General features: G+C 55.3%; 1 protein-coding gene across 2 annotated transcripts in view; it reads left to right on the top strand.

The window, feature by feature from the left end:
- ABHD17C (abhydrolase domain containing 17C, depalmitoylase) overlaps positions 1–20,287 on the top strand; it is a 51,515-nt gene extending 31,228 nt beyond the window's left edge. For both annotated transcript variants that reach the window (XM_089309525.1, XM_051834208.3), the window contains exons 2-3: positions 16,474–16,653; positions 18,819–20,287. In XM_089309525.1, coding sequence (XP_089165651.1) covers positions 16,474–16,653; positions 18,819–19,038 — 400 coding nt within the window. In that variant the 3' untranslated portion in view covers positions 19,039–20,287. The remainder of the gene's footprint in view (positions 1–16,473; positions 16,654–18,818) is intronic.
- The last annotated feature ends 750 nt before the right edge of the window (positions 20,288–21,037 follow it).

Below are 21,037 nucleotides of genomic sequence, written 5' to 3'. Positions count from 1 at the left end.
ATGCGGCGGTAGTTCTCAAGTGTTGGCAGTGAGCGCATGGCGTCTTAAGCCCGGCTCTGCCTTCGTGTTTGTTCGCGACATCGTGGGCGTGCAGCTCGTAGGAGGCTTCCCTTTGTTTCTGAAAGGGACTGGAAACAGGAGGCACGGTAGCTCTCGTCCTGCCAGAGCAAAGCCGTTACCTGCGTTAGACGCGTGGGAGACACAGAGGTGGGGAGTGTGGACGGGAGCGTGGCCTCGCGGGGTGAAGCCGGGGGCGCCCTCGCGGTGCCGCGGACCCCTCTCTGCCTCCTGCATGCTGCTGCCCGGCTGTGAGCACTGGGGATGGGGAGGTGCAGGGGATGGAGTGTGTGGTTCGCTGGGCATCGTGAATTATTCATGTCATGGCACACAGCGTTCTTAGCGGCCAGTGATAGCTTCCTGTGTACAAAGTAGAGCTCGGCGTTTGCTCCGCTGGGTTTATGCACTCACTGCATACTAGGATAATTAAAACCCGACGTGGAAGCTGCCTCTGGGCCTCATTGTAGGTGGACTTGGAGATGGAAGAAGCCGCGCGGGGCGGGCCCGTGGACCACGCAGCCCCGTCCGCTCCTCGGATCTGGCACAGAGAACCCCCAACGCGTGAGCTCTCCACGCGGCTGCCCTTGAATGTCCAAGGACAGACGGCAGAGCCCGCCCCATTCTGTCCCGTGGCAGGTGCTACTGCGAGAAGCGTTTCTGTTCACGTCTGCTGCCTCCTGCCGTGAGGCTGGGGGAATGCGTTCCGCTGCTGAACAGAACAGGGTGCCCCCGAGGGGTGCATCTCCTCTGTTGTGCTTTCTAAGAAACCCCCGGCGGGTGAAGAGTAGAGATGGGGGAAGGGGCTCCTAGACAGAGAAGTCAGTGCTGTGCCCACGTGCGAGAGAGTCACTGTGCTGTCACCGTGCGGCTCCCCAGAGCCCTGCCTGCCCTGCCAGATATGCCCGAGAATACTCTACCGGGTTGGTTAAACACACACACACACACACACACACACTCACATTCACATTCACACTCACATACTCACTGTGTGGTTGTGGTCTTTTTTTCTTTACTTTGCCAGTACATTTTATTGAATTCTTTTTAAAGGTTTATTTGAAAGGCAGAGTGAGAGAGAGAGAGAGAGAGAGAGAGATCTTCTATCCACTTCACTCCCTAAATGCTTTCAATAGCCAGGACTAGTCCAAGGCCAAAGCCAGGAGCCAGGCACTCCACCCAGTCTCCTATCTGGGTGGCAAGGGCTCAGATACATGGGCCATCTTCTTCTGCCTTCCCACGTGTATTAGCAGGGAGCTGGATTGGGAGTGGAGCAGCCAGGCCTCAAACTGGCTCTCCAATGTGGGTTGCTGGCATCGCAAGCAGTGGCCTGACCCACTGCAGCCCAACAGTGCCACCTTAAATTTGTGTCTATTTCTATTTATTTGGAAGACAGACAGACCGACACAAAGAGCTCCCACCGGTTCATTCCCCGAGTGCCCACAACAGCCGGAGCTGGGCCAGGAGCTCAGTCTGGGTCTCCCCTGTGGGTGGCAGGGACCCAAGGACTTGAGCCGTCCCTGCTGCCTCCCAGGGCGTGTGTTTGCAGGAAGCTGCAGCAGAGCCTCAACTTGAACCCAGGCCCTCTGGTACGGGTGTGGCGTCCCCGATGGCATCCCGACTGCTCTGCCAAACCCTGGCCCCTAGTGAGTGTTAGTGTCCTTGGGTTTCAGAGGTCGTGCAGTAAAGACGAAGCTGATTCATCATTGCTTTGCTACTTAATGTTCTGTAAAATCTCACCCAGGCTTCGGAGGGGCTGGCAGTTTCCTTTGTATGACCTAATAAGGACATGGTCAGGAAAAGTCTGATGTACGAGGAATGTTCACTTTCTCTCTCTCTCTCTCTCTCTCTCTCTTTTGTTGTTGTTGTTGTTGTGGCCAAATAGGAAACGTCAAATAGTTTACAGAAAAGTGAAATTGAAAGATTTTTTTTGGTGCAAAAAATGTGAAAATCCACCCATAGTTTTTTCACTATCCACACCTTCCTTGAGTTGTATTCCATGAATACATAACACAAAATTGACCCTTGTTGCTGTTTTTGAAATGGCCATAGGGGCCAGCGCTGTGGCATAGTGGGATTGGGCTGCCACCTGCAGTGCTGGCATCCCATATGGGAGCCAGTTCGTGTCCCAGCTGCTCCACTTCCAATCCAGTTCCCTGTTAATGCATCTGGAAAAGCAGTAGAAGATGGCCCAGGTCCTTGGGTCCCTGCACCCACGTGGGAGACCCAGAGGAAGCTCCTGGCTCCTGGCTTTGGATCGGCCCAGCTCCGGCCATTGCGGCCATTTGGGCAGTAAACCAGTGGATGGAAGACCTCCCTCCCTCCCTCCCTCCCTTCTCTCTCTCTCTCTGTCTCTCTCTGTCTCTCTCTGTCTCTCTCTGTCTCTCTCTGTCTCTCCTTCTCTCTGTGTGTAACTCTTTCAAATAAATAAATAAAAATGGCCCCAATGTGACATTAGGAGCATCCGTCTTCCTGTGCAGGCTTCACACTCCCTACCCCCATGTGCCCTCTGTCTGCAGACTGCCACCTTCCCGCGCTGGGGTTCCAAGCCTCGCAGGTGGAATGTTCTGGAGATGGGTGCTCCAGACGTCCGAGCCGTATGTCATGTCGCACACCAGGGCAGGAAGGCCCAGCGCCCTCCACTTTGTCAGCCAGCAGCAGAGCTGGGCTGCCCTCGATCACACCTGATCCGGAAGCCACGCCCGCTGCCCCCATTTCCCTGACCCTCAGGCTGGTTGATTTCGGATCGCAAGAGTCCCAGTTCTCCCCCACCCAGACACCCGCCATGGTCCACCTCCCGGGGCTGTGAGGTGGAGCTGGCTGTCGTCTCCCCAAGCTCTGGTGTCCTCTGTGAAATACCGGGGCTCACCCATGGGATTCCCCCAGGGCCTCTGAGACACCCGGACCTGCGGGAAGCAGAATGGAAAGTGGAGAATACAAGGACAGAACACCAGACAGGCACCCTTGAGGGGCTCAGGCCCAGGAGGCAGAGCCCAGAAAAGCCGTCGGGAGCGGGGCCAAAGGGCTCCCTGGCTGCGTCCGTCCACTACAGAGTCCGTTTAACATGCTGAGACTTTTAGTGCACCCAGAAGAGAACAGCCAGAGGGGCTGGCGGAGCCGGCAAGCCGGGTTCTGGTTTCAGATGACGAGGGTCCTGGGCCCCCTCACCCGTGCTGGCTTCAGGGCGTGGGAACCAGAGAAGCCGGCTGGGGAGTTGGGGAGAGGTGATTCAGGGTCTGTGTGTGAGGGGGAATGCTCAGAAGGCATGGTTCACCCTTTCTCCTTGGGTCATTAGCATCAGGGCTGGGCAGGCTACAGCCACACGCATCAGCCCCTGGAACGCTCACTGAAACCAGGATTCCCCTTATGGACGAAGACTCAGGATAGTTGTCCTGTCCTAGAGCTGGCGCAGGGCCTGGCAGGAGCCCTGTCCTTCCTTCTCGCTGGCTCCGCACAGCCACGGCCACGGCCGTGTGCCCCGGGCGAGCACTTGCCCACCTCCAGTCGGAGCTGAGCTGTGAGACAGCAGCCCAGGCTCCAGCCGGGCCAGAGCCCGTGTGTGGGCAGCTTCGAGACCTAGGCTGCCCTGCACTCGTGGTCCCGCCGCCTCCCGCGTGGCAGTCCTCAAGAAAGCCTTTTCCAAGTGGGCGGCAAGGGGTCCTGTCCCAGGGGCAGCAGACATCCCGGGGAGGCTGGGAACTGACCAGGGGATCTGGCACCTGGATGTGAGTTCACACCTGGAGTGCGAGGGCTGAGAGGTGCAGGTCACGGTGTACTCTGTCCCCAGGGTGTCACCACCCAGGACTTCCTAGTGGCCACTTTGGCCATCATAGTGGGAGCTGAAGTGACCCGAGTGCACTGGACTGTGTATGTCCACCACCTGCCATGTCTGCCCCTGCTCCTGTCTGCACTCACCTAGCACTGAGATGAAATCATGGGAAGTTGGATGCTTGACTTCTTGGTTCTTTTAATTTTTTTTTAAGATTTATTTATTTGAAAGAGTTATAGCCAGCCCCAATTTGAAGCCAGGAGCCAGGAGCTTCTTCCAGGTCTCCCACGCAGTTGCAGGGGCCCAAGGACTTGGGCCGTCTTCTGCTGCTTTCCCAGGTGCATTAGCAGGGAGCTGGATCAGAAGTGGAGCAGCCGGGACTCGAACCGGCATCCATATGGGATGCCAGTGCTGCAGGCAGCTGCTTTGCGCACTGCTCCACAGTGCCAGCCCCCGAATTCCTGGTTCTAAGAAACAGTTTTGAGCTTTGGCAATAAAATGGGCAACTCAGTTGGATTTTTAAAGTTTTTTTTTCCCTGCCATGATATGAGAGAGCTTCAAAAAGTTAATGAAAAATGGAACTTTAAAAAATGTTCATTTTGGCCGGCGCCATGGCTCACTAGGCTAATCCTCCGCCTTGCGGCGCCGGCATACTGGGTTCTAGTCCCGGTTGGGGCGCCGGATTCTGTCCCGGTTGCCCCTCTTCCAGGCCAGCTCTCTGCTGTGGCCCCGGGAGTGCAGTGGAGGATGGCCCAAGTGCTTGGGCCCTGCACCCCATGGGAGACCAGGAGAAGCACCTGGCTCCTGGCTTCGGATCAGCGCGGTGCGCTGACTACAGCAGCCGTTGAGGGGGTGAACCAACGGCAAAGGAAGACCTTTCTCTCTGTCTCTCTCTCTCACTGTCCACTCTGCCTGTCCAGAAAAAAAAAATGTCCATTTTAATGTGAAAACTTGAAATCCGGGTGTGCCATTTTCTGTGATCTTTCTGAACATCCCTCATAGGCTTGGTTCTAGAAACTTTTGTACCATAAAATAAAAATACCCTTTAATTCCGTTTTCCACGAACTTTATGGACTGCGTTCACAGAGGTGGCCTGTAATCTTTGCCTTCCTTTCAGCTGGCTTTTCTTTCTTTCTTTTTTTTTTTTTAAGATTTATTTATTTATTTGAAAGAGAGAGTTACACAGAGAGAAGGAGAGGCAGAGAGAGAGAGAGGTCTTCCATCTGCTTGTTCACTCCCCAGTTCGCCGCAACAGCCGGAGCTGTGCCGATCCGAACCCAGGAGCCAGGAGCTTCTTCCAGGTCTCCCATGCAGGTGCAGGGCCCAAGGATTTGGCTTCTGCTTTCCCAGGCCATAGCAGAGAGTTAGACTGGAAGAGGAGCAGCCGGGACTAGAACCGGCATACCATATGGGTACTTCAGGCCAGGGTTTTAACCTCATGTGCCACAGTGCCAGCCCCTCAGCTGGCTTTTCTGGGAGGTAGAACAGTGTGTCTGTTTTTTAAGGTTCTGTCTTGGCTTGGGCGTGTGCCTTTGGCTGTGTTTGGTGGAGCTAGGAAGTAATATTTATTGAGATAACAGATACCTTTGCCAGGTGTTCCACATGAGCCCGCCCATGAAGGCCTGGCGGGTGGGTGGCATTGGAACCACTAACAGGTCTCTCTGTGCAGTGTGGGGGAAGGATGGATTTTTCTGGCCCTTCCAACAGCTAGATAATTGCGGAATACCAAAAGGGTCTCAATTATCATTAGAACAATTCGTGCACAATTATACGCAGCTAAGTTCAAGCAAGTTATTCTCTGTGTGGATGGTAACAGATCCGAAGAGAGCTAACTGTATGTTCTTTGGGACTGTAACATTTTCACCGAAAGATGATTCTTTAAAAAAAAAATTAAGTCATCACATCAGCTCCTGTTTATTTTTTGCTTTGACACAGAAAGAGCATTGTGGGAGTAGCGATCATTCTTGGATGTCACAGAGAATTGAGTTGTTTTGAAGGTTGGGTTAGACCCACCAGGGAGAGAGCCCTTCCCCACGCACCGTTAGCGAGATTTCAAGAAGGAAACTTCAAGGCCAAGGACAGACATTGTTTCACATCAGGTGCATGATATGCGTCTTACACCTTTGGAACAAGTGATTTTGTTTAAGACAGGCTGCGTGGCGTAGCACATGTCTCCCGCATCGTGGCTGCCTGCAAGCCGTGTGCCCCCAGAAAGCCCTGGTTACTCTGTGTGGCATTGTCGTCATTGTGCGTGGGGTCCTGGCCGTGAGGTCCCTCCCACGCCAGCCCTCTGCGCACCCACGTGTTCTGAATATGCACTTGCCATACCCATGGATTCATCCAACTGTGGTTGGAAAACATTTGAGGGGGAAAAAAAACTTTCAGAAAGTTCCAAAAAGTAGAACTTGAATTTGCCGTGCTCTGAGCACAATGGAGAATTCACAGGACGGGGAGTCGGGAGCGGTGCAGGCGCCGGCTGTCGTGGCCACCTGTGGTATCTCACGGGCCGTGAGCTCCCTCCAGAGCTCCCTGTCCAAGCACCGTTCGCTTGCCCTGCGTCTCAGTCATGCATGTATGTACTTAGCCTCTGGTGTTCCGCCTGTCATTATTCCCCGAACCAGACAGCGTAATAACTCTTTCTGCAGTACCCACCTTGTGTTAGGTGTTATCAGTGATCCGGAGCTGGTTTATGGGAGGGAGTGGTGTTGTGGCACAGCGGATTGCGCCGCTGCTTGCGACACTGCCACCCTATGTTGGAGCACCAGTTCTGAGCCTCTGCTGCCCCACGTCTGATCCAGCTCCCTGCTAATGCACCTGGGAAAGCAGCAGGAGATGGCCCAAGGGCACCCACGTGAGACACCTGGATGGAACTCAAGGCTCCTGACTTTTGCCTGGCTCAGACCTGTTTTAAAAATTTTAAAAAAGGGGCCAAAGCTGTGACATAGCAGGTAAAGTTGCCAGCATCCCATATGGGCGCCAGTTCGAGTCCCAGCTGCTCCACTTCCTGTCCAGCTCTCTGCGTGGCCTGGGAAAGCAGCAGAAGATGGCCCAAGTCCTTGGGCCCCTGCACCCACGTGGGAGACCTGGAAGAAGCTCCTTAGTGTACATTCCCAAGCAGAACTTGGTGCCTAGGGAAAGCCAAGTCCCAGACAGTCCCGGCTTCCCAGCGCCTGCCTCTTTTCCCAGCTCTTGCCCCTGGGATGATCCCTACTCACCTCCCTCCCTGCAGTGTCCCTCAGCCCACAGACCTGAAGCCAGCAACTCCAGACTCCTGCAGAGCCCTTCTTACCCCACCGTCATCTCCTTTCCTGCCGCCGCGGCTCGCGGCCGCCTCCGTGTTCTCGGGATCTTGTGTGCACCCCTCAAGCCCTGGCTGCACCTTCTTTTTGCTTTCTGCTGCCGTGTGGCCTGAGACCTTGCCCCCAGCCGGCCAGGCTGCAGTCCCACGCAGCCGGGGTGTCTGCCCCTCCTGCCACCACTGCCTGTCACGTCTCCCTGCCTCGGAGGCCGTCCCTCCAGCTCCTCCCCACGTGGATCCCTCACCTGCGATGTTTTGATAAACTTGCTAACCTCGGCGTTTACTTTGCTTTATTGTATCCTTGGTTTTAGTGCTATTTCTTGGCTTGAGTCTAGTTTCCTCCTTTTTAAAAATGTTTCATTTATTTGAAAGAGAGACAGAGAGATGGGGGCAGAGGTCTTCCGTCCGCTGGTTTACTCCCCAGATGCTCACAGCAGCCAGGGCTGGGCCAGAACTCAGTTGGAGTCTCCCATGGTGGAAGGCAGGGACCCAGGAACTTGAGCACCTGCCGCCTCCCTCAGTGTGCAGGGGCAGGGAGCTGGGGATCGCAAGTGGAGCTGGGACTGCAGCCCTAGCTCCCTGGTGTGGGTTGTAAGCATCTCGGGCAGAGTCTAAACTGCTGAGCCAGACACTCGCCCCTCGTTGCCATCTTTACTTCCCCAAAGACGCGTAGTGCAGGGGCCAGGTTTGTGCCCTCCCAGTGAGCTCCTCCTGGGAGACATGAGGCTGTTTTCATCTCGCGCCAACCGTGGTTTTACTGAATAACCACTGCCAACGCAGCACCTTGCCGCGCGCAGCCCTGAAACGCCTGCGAATTAGAATCATCTTGTCTCCCAGAGTCCCTTTTAACCAATCAGTTAAAATTACAGAAAAGGAAGCCAATACCCAGCCGATGTCTCTGACCTTTCATGTTTAAAATGTTCTCAAACAGCTCCGTGTGGCAGACGCTTTAAAATGTGTTTCCATGGCTTTGCCATTGCAACCGACGACTGATAGAAATCTGTGCAGCTTTGATGAGCATAACACTGGGAAACTCACTAAACCTACAGTGGTACATCTTGGTTTTTTTCCTTTTCTTTTTTTAACCTTAATTTAATCATTTTAAGGAGTTACATAGATCATAGATGGGGAGAATTGATCTTCCATCCGCTGGTTTACTCCCCAGGTGGTGCCAACAACCAGGGCAGAGCCACGCAAAAGCCATCTTTACTTCCCCTTTATCTGGGTCTCCCTATGGGTGCAGGGGCCTAAACACTTGGACCATCCTCCACTGCTTTTTCCAGGCTATTAGCAGGGATTTGGATTGGAAGTAGAGCAGTGGGACTCAAACCGATGCCTGTATGGCACACCGGAGACACAGGTCTTGTCTTCACCCATTACACCACAGTGCTGTCTCTAATGGTACAACTTAAAAAAGGGAAAACTAGGGCCGGCGCCGTGGCTCACTTGGTTAATCCTCCACCTGCGGTGTTGGCATCCCATATGGGCACCAGGTTCTAGTCCTGATTGCTTCTCTTCCAGTCCAGCTCTCTGCTGTGGCCTGGGAAAGCAGTGGAAGATGGCCCAAGTGCTTGGGTGGGCCCCTGCACCCATGTGGGAGACCAGGAAGAAGCACCTGGCTCCTGGCTTCGGACTGGCGTAGCTGAAGCCATTTAGGGGGGTGAACCAACGGAAGGAAGATCTTTCTCTCTCTCTCTCTCTCTCTCTCTCTCTCTCTGTCTAACTCTATTTGTAAAATTTAAAAAAAAAGGAAAAACCAGCATAGTTTAGGCCATAGGCATTTTTTTTCTTCCTCCTGATTAAAATACAAAGCGCACGTTCATTAGGCTGTGGCCACGGAAAGTACAAGACGGGCTCACCATTCGTGTGCCTCAGGCAGTCTCCCTTGTGCCCCCTTGCTGGTCCTCTTGGTGCACCTGCTTGCCTGCCGCGGTCCGTCTTGGGCTCAGAGGCTTTGCCCCGGAGCGTACCAGGGTCCCTCGGCATCCTCAGGCCTGCTGCTCGGCTAGCGTTCACGTCACCTTCTGTATTTGTCTTCGTCCTGCGTCTCAAGGTATTTCCACCAGGAATTCTAGCTCTGAAATATTTAAACTGTTGACTTCAAAGCCAGCGGAACCGTGCCAAATGTGCTTCCTTCGAAGCTAAGTGGGCGCGTTCTCGACAGAGGACAGCGTCAAGGCCGTCAGCTTAAACATGACGCAGGGGGGCCAGGCTTGCTCACGGTTGTGGATGGAAAAGGAAGCCTTGCACTGAAACCCAAACACGCCGATGTTCACCTGGAGCGCCGATCCTTCCCACGGGGCCTGTCTCCATGCCCCTCCCAGCTCCAGCCGGGGACTGCCGACCTCAGCCGCCCCTCTTGCCGCTGACTCAGGGCTGCTCAGGGAGCCCGGGGAGGGGTTCCAGCCTGCACTTGCGATGACCGACCTGTGCTTGGAGTAGCTTGCATCTGCAAAAAGGTGGGAGACGAGGACGGCGCTGTGGCATAGCAGGTAAAGCTGCCACCTGCAGCGCCAGCATCCCATACAGGTGCCGGTTCGAGTCCTGGCTGCCCCGCTTCTGATCCAGCTCCCTGCTAATAGCCTGGCAAAAGCAGCAGAAGGTGGCTTAAATTTTTGGACCCCTGGCAGCCATGTGGGAGACCCAGATGAAGTTCCTGGCTTGGGCCTGGCCATTGCGACCATGTCTCTGTGACTCTGGCTAAATAAATAAATAAATAAATAAAAATTTTTTTAAAAAAGGGGCGACATTCTGAGAAGCTGTGAGCGAAACTTGCAGCTTCCTTTTTTTTTTTTTCCAGGCAGAGTGGACTTTTTTTTTTTTTTTTTCCAGGCAGAGTGGACAGTGAGAGAGAGAGACAGAGACAGAGAGAAAGGTCTTCCTTTGCCATTGGTTCACCCTCCAATGGCCGCCGCGGCCGGTGCACCATGCTGATCTGATGGCAGGAGCCAGGTACTTCTCCTGGTCTCCCATGGGGTGCAGGGCCCAAGCACCTGGGCCATCCTCCACTGCTGGCCTGGAAGAGGGGCAACCGGGACAGAATCCGATGCCCCAACTGGGACTAGAACCCGGTGTGCCGGCGCCGCAAGGCGGAGGATTAGCCTAGTGAGCCGCGGTGCCGGCTGCAGCTTCCTTTTTGGGAAGCCACTGCCCAGGGCCATGGCTTCCTCCTGGGAAAAGTTGTGAGCCTTTCACATCTTGGGCTGTGTTTTCAGAAAAACCGTACACCGTGCCTAAAACATCAGTGCTTCCGTGTTTGCCGGGCCTCTAGTCTTCCTTTTGGCTGGCTGGCAGCCGAGAGTCTGCTCCTCCCCACGTCCCCGGGGCGGGGTGGGGGGTGGGGGGTGGGGGGTGGTCCTGTATGAGATTCAGTTGTATTTGTTCAGGAGTAGCCTTTGGCTACTGTCTCATTCTGTTGAAAGCACAGAGGCGCCTCCACGATCCCGGAGGGATCTCTCCCGGACTGCTTCCCAGGGGGAGATGCAGCCACACCCTCTCTGGGGGGCTTGGCCCAGGAGGGCTCGCCCCAGGGTGATGAGCGTCCACTAAGCACACGCAGACGCGTGGACGGCTCAGGGAAGAACCTGCTGGGAGCACACAGAGATGCTGGGAGCCAGCGAAGGAGGCAGCGCTGGGAGGGACCTGCAGGAGCCCAGGGTTTCCCAGTGGCCGAGGAGTGAGGGCCTTCCAGGCAGGAGTTTCGCTCGGAGAGAGAGGGAGAAGAGGTGGAGCGAGATGTGGGGCTGATCTGAGGCAGGGAATTCCGAGTACGGCGGTGTGCTGCGCTTTGACCGGCAAAGGAACTGACAGGTGGTTTTGCTTTGAAGATGGATTGGGAGGGGAGAGGGGCACCCGATAGCCGGGTGTGGCGGCTCACAGCCTAGACAGAGGTCGGGCCTGGGGCATTCCCGGGTCTGCCCGGGACAAGGGGAGGGGCCGTGAGGGGGAGCTCTTTGTGTGAATCAGAGCATGCAGGGGTGGGAACTGGGTCTGTGGTCTGGGACAAGGACCCCTGCCGCCCGATCGACCGCTGAACCCTGTGCGGTAGCGTGAACACTCTCGGGCACGCTGCAGCCTTCTGAGCCCATGGAGAGCGTGGCCGGGCAGCGACAGTGTGGATCCCCCAAGGACCTCTGGGTGACCTGACATGTCCACCCCAATCAGGTGGCCACATGTGTGTGGCAGACACAGTGCAACAGAGTGGGCCCAGGCAGAGGATGGGTCCAGGAAGTGCCCCAGGGCTGGAAATGGGGGAGATTATTTATTTATTTATTTATTTATTAGAGATTTATTTTATTTGAAAAGCAGAATTTAAGAGAGAGAGATTGAGAAATCTTCCATCCGCTGTTTCACTCCCCAACTGGCTGCACTGGCTGGAGCTGGACCAGATTGAAGCCAGGAGCCAGGAGCTTCATGTGGGTCACCCACATGGGTGCAGGGGCCCAAGCACTTGGGCCATCTTCCACTGCTTTCCCAAGTGCATTAGCAGGGAGCTGGATCAGAAGTGGAGCAGCCGGGGCTCAGAACTGGCACCCAGATGGGGTGTCATTGTTAGAGGCGGAGGCTTCGCCACTGCGCCACAGCACCAGCCCCAAAGCAGGGGAGCTTAGTGATGGAGAGTGTGTGAGGGAGAGGGCAGAGGAGCTGCGTGTGCCGGCCATGCCACTGGTCCCTGCCTCGGTCTGCTTTTGCTTGTTGGGCTTCCTTGCCCTGCCCTGCCCTGCCCGCACCTGCGGACATCTTGACTGCTGAACCCCTGGGTGCTGCTGCACCCCGCAGCCTTGATCCCGCCTCCTGCTCAGACCTGTGGTTCCTCCTGACCTGGTTCCTTGTTCTCCTGCGACTCCTCTCAGCGTGCACGCCTGCCCGGGGCTGCCCTGTGGGTATCCTCTTCTCCTGAGCTCATCCCGCGTTCCTTAGAAGACTGGAATCTTCTCTGCTTGACTGTGGGCTCCACTGGGAAACACCAGGGACTGCCACGTCTGAGCTGGGATGGAGTTGAGGTTTTGGTGTTGGGAGAGGACTTGCCTCCCCACCCTCTCCTCTGGCAGACCCTCTTGCCTACCCCAGAACTGGAGTTTGGCAAAATTCGGATGATGGGGAGGGAAGAGGATCCTGGGGTGGAAGACGATGGGCCACACTTAGTTTGGAAGGCAGGCCTGGGAGAGAGCGGGAGTCCTGACGTCCACAGCAGGGTTGGCAGGAAGTAGAGTGACAGGGTCGTAATACAGAGGGGCCTCTTAGAGCTGGCGATGTTAGAGTCACAGGAAGCTGAGGTTGGGGATGCAGTCAGTCCCAGGCCCCTGCGTGATTCTCCCACAGCCCCAGACATCCGGTCATTCGCAGGGCTGTGGGACCCGGTTCCAGCGCTGCCCAGGAAACCTGAGCCGTCCCAAGCCCAGGGTCAGGTTTCAGAGTGTGGTGACGATGGACAAGCCTGTGTGTTCAGTCTCGCCTGGGGAGCATGGCCTCCCCTAGAAAAGGGTGCGTGGCAGCTTACACGTTGGCGCCGGGCCCCCAGAATCCAGACGGGGTCCAGGGCGAGCCTGATCCCAACCTGGGCTGCTCTGGGACACACACAGGCCTCCTGGAGACCAGGGGCACAGCAGGCCTTACGCCCACACAGCCTTTTTTTAAAAGATTTATTCATTTATTTGGAAGTCAGAGTTACAGAGAAAGAGAGAGAGAGAGAGAGAGAGAATATCTCAGCTGAACTTGACATTTAACAGTTCCCTGCTTTGCATAACTGGTGCTACTCTCCAGTTGACTTCAGCTATGGCTATGAGAGATCGGCAGTGAGGGAGGGGGGTGTGACTTCCAGGTTCCCCCTGATGGGCGGGTCCTTGGGAAGATTTTGAGGAGAGAAGACGATGACTCTAGTCTTAGGCATGCTGGGTTTGAGACGTGCCCACTGTAGCTGTCGGAACTCGCACAGCTGCCTAGCCCTCACCCTCGTGCGCATAAAGTGGGGTCGGGAATGTTCACTCCCTCGCAAGATCACACGAAGATCGAAGGACATGTGTGAGGCCAGGGATCACAAGAGCCGTTTTGTTTTGTCCACCTGCTCTTTCCTTAGGCAGGGGACGCTTTGCTCTGGGTCTTAGAAGGAAGAAGAGGGCTGGGGGTAAAGATTTGGGACTCGCTGATGTGTTAGAATTCTCCAGAAACACAGCCAGTAGCAGAGAGATGGATAGAGATGGATGGATAGGGAGGGAGGGGGGAGGGAGGAGGGAGGGAGGAGGGAGGGGGGAGGGAGGGAGGAATGGAGGGAGGGAGGAATGGATGGATGGATGAATAGGGAGGGTGGGAGGGATGGATGATTGGATGGATGGATAGGGAGGGAGGGAGGGAGGGAGGGAGGGAGGGATGGGTGGATGGATGGATAGGGAGGGAGGGAGGGAGGGATGGATATAGATCCGTGCATACCTACATCTAAGGGAGATTTATTATGGGAATTGGCTCATGTGTTCATGGGGGCGGGGTCATCCCACGCTCTGCCCTTTGAAAGCTTAAGAACCAGGAAGGCTGGTGGAGTGTGCTTTTGAGTGCAGATATCGGAAACCTGGGGACTGAGGAGGGAGAGAGGAGATAGACCCCAGAGTCCAAAGACCCGAGGAGCAGAGCTGCAGTGTCCGGGGGCAGGCGAGGGACAGTCTGCCCTTCCTGCGTGCTTCGTGCCGTAAGCTGTGGGCCTGTGCCTTGCCTCTTGCTCACCACTTGTGTGCACTCAGCCCTGAGCCCACTGAGACCCACCTCTGTCTGCTCCTGCAGCCGCCTGCCAGCTACTGTCAGACCAAATCCTACGGCTTTGCCCGCTCTCCCTCCGCTTCTGCCGCTCCTTGGCCAAGAACTGGCCCCTCCTCTGCCTTTTCCTTCTGCCGGAGCTCCCACTGGTTGGATGAGGTCCACCCACACTGGGAGGGCGGAGCACCCCGCAAGGACATTTCACCGGCTGGCTGCCGTCCTCAGCCTGGTCACCCCGACACACAGTCAGCCACCATAGCAACACAGAGTTCCCAGTGGAGCCAGCAGTGAAATGATGGAGAGGAGACGCAAGGGTGTGATAGGCAGACAGCAGCTCGGGCAGGGTGAGCTTGCCCAGGGGCCCAGCCCATTTGTGGTGGCGATGGAAGGAGACACCAAGTATGACCCCAGGTTGCAGAGGCCAGGCAATGCCATGACGGAGAAAGGCGTGGTTCTCTGTGTGAACCGAAAGGCTGTTGGGTTTGGTTCTCCCGGCAGCAGTGTGCAGGACATGGGTGGGGCTGCAGGTAGATTTCCGGGGGCCTCAGGTTGAGGGTACTGGAAGTGTATGGGATGGTGGGGGCTTGGAGGTGGGAGACGGGGCTGCACTTGGAGCTGAGAGCACAGACAGAGACAAGTCCTTTCTCGGGTTCAGAGATGGATGTGTCCATGGCAGTGAGAGGACAATGAGTGAAATCCTGGGAGCCTGGAGGAGGAAGTGGTTACAGCGGGGGAGGGGTGGGAATCCACAGCAGCCCTGGGGCGAGGCAGCCGCACTCCTTCCAGGACTATGTTGAGGGCAGGGGAGTGGCCTGACCTTGGCTTTGGAAAGACGGCCTCGGGGACTGGAAGCGATGAAGAATGCAGGCAGGTCCCTCAGCCTCCACTGCTGCTTCTCTGGTCCCCCTGCATCTTAGCCACAAGAGTGATGCTTGCTGGGTGGAATCTTTTTAAAAAAATGTGTATATATTTATTTACCAGAAAGATTGAGTGACAGAGGGAAACAGAGAGACAGAAAGAGAGCTTCCATCCGCTGGTTCATTCCCAAATGCCTGCAACAGCCAGGCCTGGCCAGGCCGAAGCCAGGAACCAGGAACTCCATCCGGGTCTCCCTCATGGGTGGCAGGGGCCCCAGCACCTGGGCCACCTTCCCCTGCTTTCCCAGGTGCGTTAGTGGGAAGCTGGATCGGAGGCAGAGCGGCCAGGACTCAAACTGGCGCTCGTGTGGGATGCCGGTGTGCTGAGTCAGCTCAAGCCATTGTGCAACAGCACCAGCCCCAGGAGTCGCTTTTAACCTTTTGCCCTTGTGACAACCCCCAAAAGAGCAAATTATAATTAAAAAAAAAAAAAAAAAACCACCCAGAGTGAAATCCTACCGGGGGGAAGGACGATGAGAAGTTCTCGGTCGTGATGGAGAAGTTTGTCGGCTTTTCCTGTGTGGCTGGTGCTCTGTGTTTCGCTGGCTCCTGGGGCCAGCTTTGGGGTGCACAGCGCCGGTGGTCATGGGGAAGCACTGGCGGAATTCGCGGAGGACGGCGCCAGGTGTGTTCCGCCTGGAGACAGGGCTCGGCTCCACGAGTCCCCCAGTGAAGAATCCCCTGGCTTCCACACGGGTCCTGAAAGGATGCGGGACCCCACATTCCGCTTCTGCTCCTCCAGGTCCAGACCCCCGCGGGGCTCAGCCGTCCCTTTCCTGGGCTCCTGCCTCTGCCATCTCCTGCGGGACCCCCAAGGGAGAGAGTCGGCTCAGAGCACAGTGTCGCTTCCGTCACCCGGCCCTGGACACGGGTGTCCCATCTTCGTGTGTGTGTGTGCGCGCGCGCCCCTCTTCTGCACTGTGTCTATGCTTCCTTCATGGGCTCCCCTGTCCTCCCCTCATCTTGTGGGGGTGCTGCTGTGTTCTTCTGGCGGCTTCGCCGGTACACCTGCTCTGCATGAACAGGGAGGGCCAGGGGACAGGAGAGAGCACAGGGTTCTCTTCAAAGCCGTGACCTGGGGCTCACTCGGGTCACCTCTGCTCACATCCCATTGGCCAGGGCTTGGTGCTCAGGGTGCCCCAATCTGCAGGGGAGGCTGGGAAATGCAGCCTGCACTCCACACAGCCAATTACCCACAAAAGTCGGGGGAGATCATTGATGGGTGCAGTGACTGGGACTGTCTCCCGCTAGACCTCCTTCTGGGAAACGTTAGGTTTCTTTCCTACCCTCAAAACTTGACTTGAAACAACCCGAGTATTAGAATTCGCTGAAGCTGCTCTCCTGTCTCCTGGAGAAATGCATGAATGGCTTCAGAGAAACCACAAGGAGGGATGGTAGGAAAAAGACGGTTGTGCAGCGCTGAAAATAATGGAGTCAATCAGTGAGCTGGGGGGAAGAGGTGTGTCTGTTAGTCTTGCAAAGTGTTGGGGAGGTCCAGATCTCACTCTCTTGGCACCGAAAGAGGCGCCAGCGTGTGTCGTCCAGGTCGTATCTGCGTGTGATGGGTGATGGGGCTGTAAGCTGGTGGCGGGGGTGGGGGGGATGGGAAGGGCTGTGGATTTAGGGGATGGGAGTTGCTCTGTCCCTGTCTCCTGGCACAACAGCTGACAGCACCCCGCCTGTGCTTTCCCCAGCTACGGCGTCAGTCCCGAGAACATTATCCTGTACGGGCAGAGCATCGGGACCGTGCCCACCGTGGACCTGGCCTCGCGGTACGAGTGCGCAGCCGTCATCCTGCACTCCCCTCTGATGTCCGGTCTGCGCGTGGCATTCCCTGACACCAGGAAGACTTACTGCTTCGATGCCTTCCCCAGGTGAGTGCCAGCAGCCTGTGCTCGCCTGAGATCGGACGTCAGCATAGCTCGGACTCTGGGCCAGGTGTTCTGGGCGGCATGGGGTGACCGCCACAGGGGCCAGGGATGCTGTTGAGAGACTTGGTGAAAAACTCCTGGCTGGGGCACAAGGACCTCTGGCAAAGTGACTCAGCTGTAACAGGCAGGATTAAAGGCAGATGCCCAACCATGCATCCTAAGTAGGAACCTGCAGTTCACGACCCACTCATCCACTGAGTAGAACACGTGAGGTTGACTCAGAGAGCGCTGCGTGCCACATGTGTGATGGGGCCCTCACTGGCCAAGCACCATGAGCAAGCACGAGATTGACCTTTCTCTTGCTTCTTCAGCCAGGCGACACAGGATGCTTAACAAGTTGGGGGAAATTACAAGTAAAAGATGAGCTTATTGTGGTACAAAACATTTTGAAAGCACACATAGCTTTCTCATCACCCATTTGCTTGAGCATCTTCAAGGTGCTTGGATGCATGTCTTGGAGAGTTTGGGGGCCTCCGGACTCTGTCTTTTGTTAAGAAAAAATATTTATTTGAGAGGCGGAGTTGCAGATGGGGGGAGGGTCTTTCATCTGCTGGTTCACTCCCCAGATGGCCATAATGGCCAGAGCTGGGCCCATCCAAAGCTAGGAGCCAGGAGCTTCTTCCAGGTTTCCCACATGGGTGCAGGGGTCCAAGCACTTGGACTGTCTTCTCTGCTTTCCCAGGCCACAGCAGAGAGCTGGGTTTTTAGTGGAGCAGCTGAAACTTGAACCAGTGCCCGTATGGGATGCCAGCATCGCAGGCAGAGGCTTAACCTACAATTTTCTGCTATGCTGGCCATAACCTTGTCTTTTAATTCTATCTCTCCATAAAGTTTTCGAAGCACCCTTGTACGGAGAAGGGAGGGGGCTCTTAAATGAGCAGGCAGCTTAAACGACAGCCATTAAGAAGTCATCTTCAAGTTGATCTGATGGGCCAGGCTCCTGCCCGAGACAGAGCCTCTGTCTTGTTAATCCAGGCTCTCGGAAGAGGCGTTCAGGAAGTGTGAGTGGCACTGGATTAGGTGTCCAACTTACCAAAGACAGATGCCAGACAGATGTGTTCAAACACGGAAAGTTCTGCCCTGTTTGTTTATTTTTTTTAAATTCCCCTCATAGGGCTGGCACTGTGACGTAGTGGGTAAAGTCGCTGCCTGCAGTGCCAGCATCCCATATGGGCGCTGGTTCAAGTCCTGGCTGCTCCTCTTCCAATCCAGCTCCCTGCTATGGCCTGGGAAAGCGTTGGAAGATGGCCCGAGTGCTTGGGCACCTGCACCCGCATGGGAGACCTGGAAGAAGCTCCTGGCTCCAGGCTACGGATCAACGCAGCTCTGGTTGTTATGGCCATATGGGGAGTGAACCAGTAGATGGAAGATATCTCTCTCTTTCTCTCTCTGCCTCTGCCTCTCTGTAATTTTGCCTTTCAAATAAATAAATCTTTTAAAAAAATAAAAGAATTAGTGGAAAGTACTCCGGGAGGAAGGAGGGACTTGGAGCCAAGCCATCATGATGTATAGGGAGTTTTCAAAAAGTGCATGGATTTACATATTTTTTGCATCAGAATAAGCTTTTAATTCCAGTTTCCATGAGCCTTTTGAAATACATGTATACCAAGATGGGTTCATCCATGTGACAAATATGCCACTCTGATGGTGGGGTTTTTTTTTTCTTAAAGATTTATTTATTTGAAAGGCAGAATTGCCGAGAGAGAGAGAGAGAGAGAGAGAGAGAGGTGTCTTCATCAGTTCACTTCCTAAATGGCTGTAATATTCTGGTCTCTTACATGGGTGACGGAAGTCCAAGCTCTTGGGCCATCCGCTGCTGCCTTCCCAGGCATACTAGCAGGGAGCTGGATCAGAAGCAGAGCAGCCAGGAGTTGAAGCAGCATTTATGTGGGATGCCAGGTCTCAGCGCTGGCCCCTGGTGGGAGACTGCACGTGCGTGTGCGGGAGCAGCCACAGTGTGGATCCTGTGGCTTCCTCCCAAGCCGCTCTGAAGTCTGAAGTCTTCAGGGGGACCTTGCTTGCTTGAGGATGGCAACTGGCCTCCGTCGTAGAGGATGCCGGACATTCTCAAGGACTTCCCTCTGTCCCCACCCCCTTCTGTCTTGCAGCATCGACAAGATCTCCAAAGTCACGTCTCCCGTGCTGGTCATCCACGGGACGGAGGATGAGGTCATCGACTTCTCCCACGGCCTGGCCATGTACGAGCGCTGTCCCCGGGCCGTGGAGCCCCTCTGGGTGGAAGGGGCCGGGCACAATGACATCGAGCTGTACGCACAGTACCTGGAGAGACTGAAACAGTTCATCTCCCACGAACTTCCCAACTCCTGAAGACCACGCCTCGCCGTTCCCTCCCCGGCTGTGCGCAGAGCAGCCCTCCGTGTTGCCCCTGCTTCGACCGCCGCCGCGGCTCGTGGAGAAGGAGGAAGTGCCCAGCCTTCAGGGTGCGCTCGTCAAAGAGCTGGGGGGGAGTCCCAGCCGGCTCTGCCAGTCCCCACAACAGGTGACATTTCCCAGCTCCTGGTCCCCTTGCAGGTGGAGGAACGAGCGCTGAGCGTGGGACTGTCGTCCAGTGTCGGGGGCGGAGTCCGCTCACGCACCTGTTCCTCCTGCTTCCCCGCCAAGCCCGTCTCCGCCATCGCTGCCAGCATTTGACACTCAGCTCTCCTTTTCTCAGCCGCTGGATTCGTGGGTCCCGTCCGCCTCGTGCCGCGGTGGCGGTGCCACTGGGGAACGACCATGGTGACAACCCCTTCCTGCATTTCGGTTCCCACGCGCGTCTTTTCCCCAAAAACAAACTCTGTGGAGAATGACTTCCCGCGACTCTCCCGGGCAGCCTCATCAACTGTAACCGTACAAATCGAACTGGAGCATTCTTACACACTGAGACACTGGGGTTTTGTGTTTTTTCTTTTTTTTTTTTAAGTGTAAATTTCTTACCAGCCAACAGAGTTTTACTATTTTGAGTGTCTGGTTGGTCTAACCAAGAGCCTCGGGGCCTTTGCTACCCTGACGTCCTCCCAGGAGACTTTTTAACAAGTACTGTACATACCTGCAGTGACATTGTGCATAGATTCCCAAGGGGGGTTCCCTTCTGTCAGGCTGCTCCAATGAACAGCAGATCTCCTTGTTTGTAATGTAAATGATTGAATACCTTTTGTTAATATGTTTTTATTCCTATGTTTTGCTATTAAGGAAAAAAAAAACAATTTTATAACATTTCCAAGACGAAACTTCCAAGTTTATGCTTTGAAGAATTTATGTGATTAAAATTCCGCTGAACTAATCTTTTTAGTTGAGGAGCTCATTTGGGTTTTGACACTGGAGCTGAGCCAGGCATCAGAAACGTACGATGTTCAGAATCGCTACACTGCTTGTATCGGTTGGGGGTGTGGGTTTGGGGGTTTTTGGTTTGATTTCTCTCTCCTTTTTTGTTTTTTGCCCTCAAATTTAAAAGCCTTAAATGTACTGTAAGCCTCGGATCATTGTACAACTGGATTGCGGTTGATGGCCGGTTTGTGTACTGTTGCTTGGATGGGACACAGTGGTTGGTAACAGAATAAAGGATGCATGGATCTGAGCGCGTGGGCTGCTGCCATGTTCTTTCCTTCTTGTCTCCAGCACAGAACACAGTGAGTCAGGAAACTCTTTTTTTGAAAAATTTTTAAAGATGTATTTTATTTGAAATGCAGAGTCACAGAGAGAGAGAGAGAGAGCGAGCGAGTGAGCTTCCATCGGCAGGTTTACCCCCAAATGGCTGAAAGGGCTTGGACTGGGCCAGGCCAAAGCCAGGACAGGAGCTTTTTCTGGGGCTCCCACGTGGGTGACAGTGGGCCAAGGGTCCCAGGCGCATCAGCAGGGAGCTGGGTCGTAAGTGGAACAGCCGGGACTCGAACCAGCACCCACACGGATGTCAGTGCTGTGAGTGGCAGCTCAACCCGCTGTGCCCCAGTGCCAGCTCTGGAAAGTGTGAAAGAAGCGGAAGAAACCTTCGGGATCTACCTTTCTGGAGGTGCTTGTGTTGGGTAGAAGACCTGAGACAAGTGTTGCGAGAAGCCGAGATGCCAAAGCTGCAGCCGTGCGCTGCAGAGGCCCTGAAGTGGGGCGTGTGCCGGTGCTGGCTACACAGCAGCTCCAGCGAGGAAGGCGGCCGCCCCGCAGCCTGGCCGGCAGAGGCAGGGCCTGTGGGTGGGGATCCCTGACCCAAGTGTGTCCCTGGAGGCTTTCCAACCCTTTGACCACCGAGCCAGAATAGGAACAGCTGATGCACGCTACTCTTTCTGGGGCAGGGCAGTGTGGGCGTACAGGGGCGTGCACACATGCACCTGTC

Source organism: Oryctolagus cuniculus, chromosome 12, assembly GCF_051225735.1.
Source record: "Oryctolagus cuniculus isolate XC-2025 breed Fujian yellow rabbit chromosome 12, ASM5122573v1, whole genome shotgun sequence".
In the NCBI taxonomy this organism is placed as follows: Eukaryota; Metazoa; Chordata; class Mammalia; order Lagomorpha; family Leporidae; genus Oryctolagus; species Oryctolagus cuniculus.
Note: the sequence above shows the minus strand (reverse complement) of the source record. Positions and strands in the feature narration are given on the sequence as shown.